This window comes from Anser cygnoides, chromosome Z (genome assembly GCF_040182565.1).
Source record: "Anser cygnoides isolate HZ-2024a breed goose chromosome Z, Taihu_goose_T2T_genome, whole genome shotgun sequence".
Taxonomy (NCBI): domain Eukaryota; kingdom Metazoa; phylum Chordata; class Aves; order Anseriformes; family Anatidae; genus Anser; species Anser cygnoides.
In genome coordinates, this window is record NC_089912.1 from 67,439,221 (window position 1) to 67,449,493 (window position 10,273).

Here is a 10,273-nt window from a genome sequence, read left to right on the forward strand (position 1 = left end):
GCGCTGCTGTGTGTGCTGAATGCATGGGCCAACAGGCTTTGCACGTTCGGCCTCTGTCCTACAGCCTTTAGGATACTCTTGGTTGCTTCCAGTATACTTAAAATGATGAAGAGTGGCTTGGAGGTCCTTCCCAGAGCTATCCTCTTCCTGCAATGCTTCCCAGAGGTGCTAGAACCACCACTGCACCATGGAGAATCAAGGAATATGAAAACAGTGATTAAAACAACAACAACCAAAATAAGCAGCATTTTACCAATACTTCATCTTTTCCTTTACTAATGTTTATGGTGGAACAAGACATTAGGCCCATGGTATAAAGTCAGTGGTTTGAAAGTCCCCAGCTACTGCCCTTGTATTTACGTACAAACTGATGGTGCCTTTCCAGAAGCCAGTGTCAGTGAGTTCAGCTGGGTTCTAGCCACCATCAGGGACCTGTCAATGCAGGACTAAATCAATAAAACAGTCTTTTTTTTTTTTTTTCTCTTCTATTTCCATGTCAGCTAACACACATTTTTTTTACTTTTTTTTTTTTTAAATACTTTTCAGCCATTACAGAAGCAATCGAAATCCCACAGTTTATTGGTCGTAGTTACCTCATATACAATAATCCAGATATCCTGAAAAGGTAACGTATCTACTGCGAACATAAGTGATTGTATTGCTTCTTCACTGTTATAGTGTTGGGAGCCTCTTGTGGCAGGAAGTTGTATATTTAAGTGCTTTAAACTATTTTTGCCATAATAGTATATATTTCAGGAAATATATATTTTTTATTCATATGCTTATGGCTTAGCTTGTTACAATAGCTAAGCATATTGTAGCCTTTGAAGAAATGCTATTCACAGCATACATCTGATACGGAGGAGGACTGGTGTGTGCTTTTGGAGAACAGAGAATGAACATACAGATCCTGTATCCTTAGTCTAAGGATTTAAACTCTTACTCTAGACTAAATTTTAGGTCCTCAAACTTCTATTTGGCTGCTCTCTAAAAGATGCCCAAATTCCAGCAAATTTTGCAAATTTTATTCCAGCAAATACTGGCCTCTATTTCAGCCACTGCTTATGGGTAGCTTCCCAAATGTCCTCACCTGCAGCTCCATACCTCTCACCTCCCAGGGCACCCAACCTACCAGATGTTCTCAAGGTCTGCTTGTTAGACTGCGTCTCCCATGAGATGGAGAGAAAAAGTATTTTCTCTTCCTTGTGTGGAATAACCCGGTGTTTGGGATTCTGGAGAACCAAGTTCAATTCCACCACCCGGAAATGCTGGAAATGGGGCTGTGAACCACAGTCCCTCACAAATCAGAATGTAGGCAAATTGCTAGGAAGTATCCAGTAAGACTAAGGGACAAGAAATGCTGCATCATCTTCTAGGTTTGTTTGAAAGAAGACTGTCTCAGTGCAATATTTTACTATTATTTCCTTCTTTTACATTAAACAGGGTATCAGGAGCAAGAACAGATGTGTTCATGAGGTTTAAAACCATGCCTCAGTGCAATATTTTACTATTATTTCCTTCTTTTACATTAAACAGGGTATCAGGAGCAAGAACAAATGTGTTCATGAGGTTTAAAACCACAATGAAGGAAGGTCTTTTGATGTGGAGGGGAGACAGTCCCATGCGACCTAATAGTGATTTCATTTCTATAGGCCTTCAAGAAGGAGCATTAATATTCAGGTAAACTATCACATCTTTATTTTTATTGCGCACAGTGCACTCAGTGCTTGAAGGTGCCTCCACTGCACATCCAATGTGCTTGTCCTTTGGTGCATTGTGGGACACCTCCAACTTTTGTTTTGTTCAGTGATAAATCCAGTTCTTGTCTGGGAAAGGATACAAACTGAAGTAACATGCTGCCAACTTTACATCACTCTTCCTCTCTCCCTAACAATTCCTAAAACATCATATTTTTACTGTGATTTTGTTAAAAGTCACCCTACGAGGATAGGAGCACTGTCAGTAACTCCCCGCATTGCTTTTGCTATCTCAATTAAGTAGACCAGGTGTAGGGCATCAGGTGTGTACATGGGAGCAGGACTTTCACCTTCTTAAACCCCAGAATAACCCTCCCTGTGAAACAAGACCAGCCGGCACTGGGCTTTGTTACTGCCACCACCAACACAACCACTTGTTTAAGAAACAAATAATATTATTGTCAAAAAAATAAAGCAGAGGAGTGTTGAGAAATTGAGAAACAGGCTGATCTCCTGTTCTTGCTCTCCAGAATTGCTTTCACCCTTGCAGACACTTAGGCAGAATCTGTGCAATGTTGTGCATGGTGCTTTATGGGACTCGTGCCTTTTGAAAGCCATATCTTTCCTCATGATCCTGCTTCTAGGTAGCATCATCTCCCCTTTGTGAAGGTAGGCTCAGGTGTCTGAAATTAAGATGCCTGAAGTGTGAACCTGATGGGGACATCATGTCTGCTGAGTAATTTCATTAGCAGCAAAAAAATATTGATCTGCAAATGAACCAACGAGGTTCACGATTATCTCTGTATTTATATCGTTAGGTTTCATCCTTTCTAACATCACAGGTCTCAACCTTCTCTGTAATGCATGCTTTATTTGACTGGTAATAGTTTATTTAGCAACCGAGTTTAGCAACCTCTCTCCCATTAGGCCAAGGGTTTATATGTAACTGACCATCACAGCATCCTGGCTCCGGGAAGAAATGCTATGCAGAAGCCCTCTGTCTGCTGCCTGGGCCAGTGATGACGATACCCTCTCTGACCTGGGCAGGAGGGAGCTTTGTCTGTTCCTCCATGAGCCTGACTTTCCAAAATAAGTGCATCAGCACTGGGTTTCCAAAGGAAGCTACCATTCACCTGCAAAATCTGAGCTAAAGGTGGGCTCTGGGGGCTGAGCAGATTTATGAGGCACAGAGCAATGGTGCTCAATCAGTGTGCGGTGAGACAGTCTTTGCAAGGGAGGTGGTAACACTTTACATTGTGGTTTGACGTGTGTTGTTTTTTTTTTTTTTTTTTAATTGCAGCTACAATTTGGGCAGCGGCGTTGCTTCCATAGTGGTGAACGGCTCGTTCAGCGACGGCCGGTGGCACCGGGTCAAGGCCGTTCGGTAAGTGGCCCCTCTTCATCCCAGGGGCAGCACTGCAGAGGAGCCACCGCAGCTCCCTCCGTGCTCTCGCATCACTTCGGGGCAGAGCTGTGAGCAGCTCGGCTGCTGCAGGAGGGCACACACAGAGATCATTGTACTGGAGGTGGCGGTGCCAGCTCTGAAGGCCAGCGCAGCTCCAGGCAGGCTGCCAGCATCACGCGGGGCTGTTCCCAGGCGGTGACAGGCCATCTCTCCAGCCCATACCATGCGGGTTAACTGCATTTCTCTTTAGCGTCTGCATTCTGAAATTCCCTAGTGAGCACTCCGAGGACTGGCACAAGGGCTAGAGCACAGACCGTGTATGCCTACTTTCTCTGTTTGGGGGAGGTGCAGACATCTTGCAGTGTATATATAACTCATATTTATAACTCATTACCTCATGGGAGGCCGGCGTGCCCAGTGGGGAAAGCACACATCTCTCTCCTCGTGAGATGCCGATTCCCTGGAAATCACAGACTGATGTTAGCACAGCTTGTCACCAAATTCAGTGAGGAGAAAAGCCCGACAAGTGGCTTTTCTGTCAAAGCAGTTAATAACCATTTATGAAGTGGAAGTGGCCTAAAAGCTCTAGCAAGAAAGGGGCCATTTGAGCAGGGCACTTAAGTTTTACCTCACCTTGCCTTTTTTCACCCTTCTTGGTTAAGCTTCTGCAGTTTACTTTTTATATCATGTCTGATTTTTAAAAAGCACATCAGCACCTGCCCATCCTCCCCTAGCTGTGCAACTTACTTCTTTTCCAGTTTCTTTCTCCTCCAGAAATGTGTCCCCACCTTTGCAGGTCCGTGAAAAGAAACACCCTGAGGGGTCGGGATTGCCATAGCTTGTCACTGCCTAAAATCAGGCCCATCCTCCACCAGGCACTGAGTCCCCTTGTCCTCCTGGCAGGAGGAGGATGCTGCTGCTCCTCCCACCTGGTTGTGGGCTGGATGCCTAAGAGCTGTTTGCTTTTCATTTCAGGGATGGGCAATCTGGCAAAGTAACTGTGGATGATTACGGAGCCAGGACTGGTAAATCCCCTGGAAAGATGAGGCAGCTAAACATCAATGGAGATCTCTATGTAGGTGAGTTCTCACTGTCCATGTTCAGCACCTGACTGTGTTTTTGTGCTTGCAAGGGAAGCTGCAAGCCAAGGCATCCCAGCTCCATCTGACTCCAGGTGAAGGCTCCATGAAGCAGCCTCTGGTCCTCCACAGCCTGGTTTCTGAGGGGAAGGGAACTGTGGTAGGAGAAGGGACCAGTACCGAGGTGCTCACTGTAGTCCCCAGCAAGTAACATTAGCTGCAAACCCTGTATATTAGTGGGAGCCTGGGCACAAGGTTTTCCAGTGCTTATTGCTGCTACAGTTTCTGCAATAAGTAATTAGGATCCATGTTTGTTCTCTTCTGCTTGTTCCCTCTGACTGCCCAAAAGCTGTATTTTAAAACACAGCACAACCTGTATGTTAAAATTCACCTCTGAGGTTTGCTAGGAAGCTGTGTCACATTGCCGGGCATGCAGTGGGCTGAACAGGAGCACATGTTGGTGAAGAGTTTCTCATCGTTGCCTTTTCCCCAGGTGGAATGAAGGAGATCGCCCTGCACACCAACAGGCAGTACCTGCGAGGGCTGGTGGGCTGCATCTCGCACCTCACGCTGTCCACCGACTACCACATCTCGCTGGTGGAGGATGCAGCTGATGGGAAGAACATCAACATGTGTGGGACCAAGTGACAAGAGAGGAGCCCTGGAGCTGAGGACCCATCCTGCGCTTGCGTGTGCAGATGAAAGTGAGCTGGCTGCTGCAGCCCTCCACAGCCGGACCATGGTCGCCATCAGAAGATGACAGAGCCAAAGGGAAACCCTAAAAAAAAAGAACATTTTCCCCCTCCTTTCCTCTGCTGACCAAACCAAACTGAGTATTTTGTGTAGGAGCCCTCCCCTTTACCCACTGCGTGTTTAGTAAGCGCTAAAGGTCGTGCGTCAGTGCAAACAGCAGAGAACTGTGTGGTGTTACGAGTAGCTCAGTGGCTGTGTTGTGGTCCATAGGTTGTCTTTTTTAATGTCAAAAAGGGCAGTCTTTAAACACCTGCATTCATTCCACCTTCCACTTTGCAATGGTACAACGACTGTATTGTGCAACAGATACATGAGCAGGCAACGTATCTATGCATTCAAATGTATGTCCCCAAATCAGCAGTTCTTCTGACTGCTCTGATTTAGCTAAGTTATGTTTCATCCCGTGTAAATAACAGCTGCAGTGACTGGTTTCAAAATGTTGTTGTTTGTTGAGGAGGAAAGTTCTTAAAGTCTACTTTTTTACTACAAGCAACAAAAATCAATGAACCAATTTTATAGGAGTAATTTTATACTTGTATATTTTTTATAGCAGCAGCAGACCTGCTTACATGGTATAACTTTTGACATTTAGGTGTACTATACAATTAGCTCTTTGCACACTTTCCTGAAAATAGCAAAGTGACCTGTGGTTTCAGTTGGTTATACAGAAGGCTCAGTGTCTGTATTATACAGTTTTGGTGGAGATATTTGTGAGTTATAACCAGTTTTAAATCTCTTTTTTTTGTTGTTGTTTTGTAAATTTTGACAGTTTAAAATGTACATTATGAAGTTTTTCTGGCTTAAACATTAAAAGATTAGGAGGAAAAAAGTACAAACTCTTGCTGTTGTGGTATTTTAAATCACAATTTTTAATGCTGAAAAAGGAGAAAAGGGATGTGCAAGAGACCTTGGTAGGTCACAGACCCCTTAAAATAAAATGTTTTCTAGGCACTGGACCAACACTTGTGCAACCTTGATTGCCAAACTGTAATTTAAGCAGGCAAAAAGAGTGCTGTTGAGACAGTAAGGAAATGATCCAGAATTTCATAGTTTAGAGATTTCTGGGTTTGTTAACTCTTTGTCTGAAGCAGAGCCATGAGCTGTCAAGGGGCAGAGGTGCCAGAGAAGCACTGACTTCCGTGCCAGCATGGGCTCACTTGAATGACAACATGCTCGGAGGACCTGATGTGGCAAAAGCAATGGGCAACAGGATCATTTGGCTGCTTTTTCACTGTGCCCAGGGTGCTCCCTGGGAACCAAAACACGTTTCTGAGTCTCATCCCGTCTAGAGTTGGCTTTGAACAGCTGCAGGCTGGAGTGAACAAATGGTAGGTGGTGCTAGATGTGAGCACATGTGAAATAGCTGCCAAGGAGACCACAGCCCCTCTTTTACGTTCTGGAAGGGAGACCCTGACTGCTTGGGGTAAAGATCTTGTGCTCCATGCAGACCTGGCAGCAGTGGCCAAAAAGAGATGCTGGGAGTTGTTAGAAAGAAACAGAAAAATATATGGTGGTGCCAGCATGTAACATGTGCACCTGTGCTCTGTCCCCTGTTGAAACAGCATTGCAGAAAAACTGCAGAAGAAATAAGCAGATAGCAGATGAGCTGGAGACACACGTGGCTTTTGTCCCAGGAGAAACAAAGTAGTTTTTTTTGGTTTAGGGAACCCCATAAGGACAGAGGTGTATGGTCGTGAATGTATGGTGTATGTGTGGTCGGGAAAAAGCAGGATAATGTATGCATTAAATGTCACTGAAGTACATGGCCAGGACATGTCCTTAAACTGAAGGTAAGTGGAATTTGATACTATTGGGTATAAACAGGATAAGTGCTAGGAGTTAGAAATGGGGTAAAAAATGAAAAACTGTGGAGGCTTGCTGGCTGCTGGAGAGGAAAGAGTTGTGTTTTATGTGCACATGGGTTTTCCCAAGCAGCAAAGACCTGACCCATTCCAACACAAGGCAAAGAGATCTGGCCAGCCAGACCCCTTGTCCTCGGGACCACTGTGATGCTGGTGACAGGGACAGTGCCAGTCCCAAAACTGCATCACTCCCTGCTCTGTCACGTGAGCCTCTCCATTTCCATCCTGTCATTTCTGTTGCAGGGTTTGGAGAGCAGTTCCAAGGCAAACATCTGGCAGGAGAAATCTCTATTTTAAGATAATTTACTGCAGTGTAGCTGGTGTTTTGGTACAAGGCAATATTTCTCCAGAACAAAAGCTACTCTTTGAAATGCAGGGAGGGGGGCAGCTGGTAGGAAATACCTCTGTTGTTGTTGTGGAAAAGGAAAAGCAGCAAGCTGCAGCTCTGCGAACGCCTCTTCCCAAATGTGTGTATCACCGTGCGGGAATTTGGTGCTGGCGGCATCGCCCCGCCGCAGCGCAGGCTGAGCACAAGTGACACAGCTGCACGGCGCCAGCGGGGGGGCGAATAGCAAGGATGGCTTGATTCCTTTAAAGAAAAAAAGAAAAAAAAAAAAAAGTGTTTTCTGGGACTTTTTAGAGAGAGCCTGAGAAAATTCCAGATGGGGAGCATCCCTGCACGTGCATTTGTGGTTTCCCTGGCAAAGTTTGGCCATGCCCCCAGGCTTCCACCACTCAGCAGGCTGGGCAGAACATTGGTGCCAGGAGCTCAGGAGCATCTGACCAGGTACAGAGGCTCAGCCACCCCTGAAACCAGGCTAGGGCAGGAGAGGGGAAAAGGGGAGGCTGCATGGCAGAGCACTTAGTCATTTTCCCAGGAACTGGCCTTGGATGTGTTGCTTGCTCGCCAACGTTCTTTATTAACCTTATTATTTATCACCCAGTATATATCTGAGGCTCAGTGCAACCCTGGCACTGCAGCAGGATGCGCTCACACCCATTGACAGTCCTGTGTCCTTTTGCTGCAAGTGCCTGGTTTTTCTGGAGTGAACTGCAGGGCATGGAGACTGCCCACCACATGGCCACCATTCCCAACCTCTGGCAGGACTTTCTGATGGGTCAAAAACCACGCTTTTGAATTTGTGGCAACTTCAAGGGCTTTTGTACATGTACCATAGTTCCAGAAGCCCTGGGAACTGGTTTGTAGCTCTTCGGTGGATTTTGTCACTATTGGGTCCTGCTTTACATTTCAAATCCCCACAGCAGAGGTGGCATCCAGGGGACAGCTGTCCATGCCCGGGCCCTGCTGTGCCCAGTCCCCCTGCAGTGACCTGTGAGGCAAGTGGTGGCTCTGTGTGCTTTTGAGCAGGTAGGCAAGGAGCAGACTGTTAAAAAAAAAAAAAAAAAAAGGAAAAGAAATCTACAGAAGAGCAAAGAGACGTGGAAATGCAGCTTGTATCCCTAAGTCCTCGTGCCTCTCTTTGTAATGTAATCCCCTTTCTAAATCTCAACTCTTAGTTTTCTTCCTGATTTTCCACATTTATCCTGAAAAAAAAACTACCTTTCTATTGGTAAACACCCTGCTTGGTGCCAGCCTTGGATGGGACAAAGCAGGCTCTGGGCTGTGCCTTGGAACCCAGGGGGCATTCAGGAGAAAAGGGATGGTGGTGGCAGGGGGGAAGGACGCCCACCAGCCACTGATTGTTTTTGAGAGCTGCTCCCTGCCTTTCCTTCCCACAGGGCAGCATGCCTCGCTGTGACCCAGCCCGAGCCACCTCCCCAGGGTCCAGCTGCTTCAGCAGAAAAGCCTGCTGAGGACAAGACCAAAGGACAAGGACAAAGTCTGCTGAGGACAGGGTAGTCAAATTTTTGTGGTAGGCAAAGCCTTGCCTTGGTGGTGGTGTGTCCTGGGTGGTCAAATTGAGGGGCCAGGAGCTCTTCTCCCCCGAGCTTGGCCCTGAGGCGAAGAGGAGGAGGGGACTGCTAAAGTTACGCTTTTCATTACCCAGGCTTTGCTTTCGGGAAAACACTTTAAAACATTGGATTAAAAATGCAGCCGTGGTTTACTCATGGAGATCAGCAGCCCCATCCTATCAGCCGGACACTTCTGTCTGTCAGCAGTTTACTTCAGGGGCGGAGGGGGGGCAGGCCTCCCACTTGCTCCCATTTTCCTGCGGTTTGAGTCACTGAGGGTGCCCTTGATCCCCACGGAGGGGCGAGGACGTGGCTGCCACCCCCGTGCTCGGGCTCACCGGTGAGTAAGCAGCGGCAGTGCCAGGGCCTGCTGTTCCCGGTGGCCTGCAGGCACCGGCCCTCAGCCGTGTCCCCGAGCAGGCTGGGGTGGGCCCTGCGCTGGCTGTGGTGTGTGAAATGATATAAAAGATCACCTCTTCAAGTCCCTTTTTCACCCCCCTCAGCTCTGCCAGCCCCAACTTGTCTTTGCCCTCTCATAAGACCCCACCATGGAGAGTGCCTGGCAGCGTTGCAGGCCTATTATCCCCATTTCACTTGTATTTCCCCTCACTGTTGGAGCATTATTCTTTGTTTATTGTACACAGGACAAAGACAACGTTGTTCCTCTCCTCACCATGTCTTTTTTAAGCTTCCTTCACTCTTCCTCTCTGAGGAAAAAGTGGTGCCGTTCTCTCAACGCCAGCCCCACTGGCCGCTTTTTCCAGCACTGCACATGGTGGCGAGACACCAGGAGTGGGAAGCGGGGATGTCACAAGGGTCACTGCGGGACTGGCGGCCACAAAACCTTGGGTTTGAGGACTGGGTAGAAGAAACAGGACAGCAGAAGTTTAGGCTGGCTTGCAAGACAGTGGCTTTCAACCTTTTTGTTTGTATTGCAGATCCTTAAATATTTTCCAGTGGCAACAGTGGCAACTTTTATTGTCACTTTTTGTGGACACAGAAGAGTTTCCCTCAATTTTCCCATCTTTTGAAGATACCGAGGGGTAATATTTAAAATTTTCTTCACAATTTCTATTACTTCCATTTTTTTCCCCTCACTACATCTTTTAATTTTGGCATCAACAAAGCCAAATTCAAAAATGAAATCACCAATTCATCATCCAGCTTTCATTCAAACAAGCAGAATACAGTTGCTTTTTTTTTTTTAGTACTAATGAATGACTTGTACACATGGACTCTTGCTTTTATTCATGTGTTGAGAATAACTTTTTGCAACAGGAAATGCAGGGAAACACTGGATGCTACTGCTATAGGCAGTGATGTGTTAGGAGCAGCTAGCACTGACAGCAAGCAGGAAATACAGTTAGGCAAAAGAAGATGATACATGTGGGAATGAGGACAGGAAGTAATGACATCTTGAGTCCCTCTCTGCACCCATGTCCTCATGGTGAAGAAAGGACCATCCCAACTCCCCATCACTACCCAACCTTCAAACTTGGTCAGTGTATTGTTACAACACAAATCATATTCTTCTGAAGGCCCTAACACTATATGAAACTCAGA

General features: G+C 46.5%; 1 protein-coding gene across 3 annotated transcripts in view; it reads left to right on the forward strand.

Annotated features, from left to right (window-relative positions):
* EGFLAM (EGF like, fibronectin type III and laminin G domains) overlaps nt 1-5,865 on the forward strand; it is a 75,837-nt gene extending 69,972 nt beyond the window's left edge. The window contains exons 20-24 of one of the 3 annotated variants that reach the window (XM_066988903.1): nt 547-625; nt 1,537-1,680; nt 2,998-3,081; nt 4,078-4,181; nt 4,675-5,865. In XM_066988903.1, coding sequence (XP_066845004.1) covers nt 547-625; nt 1,537-1,680; nt 2,998-3,081; nt 4,078-4,181; nt 4,675-4,829 — 566 coding nt within the window. In that variant the 3' untranslated portion in view covers nt 4,830-5,865. The remainder of the gene's footprint in view (nt 1-546; nt 626-1,536; nt 1,681-2,997; nt 3,082-4,077; nt 4,182-4,674) is intronic. The other 2 variants (XM_066988902.1, XM_066988904.1) reach the window with 2 other exon arrangements.
* The last annotated feature ends 4,408 nt before the right edge of the window (nt 5,866-10,273 follow it).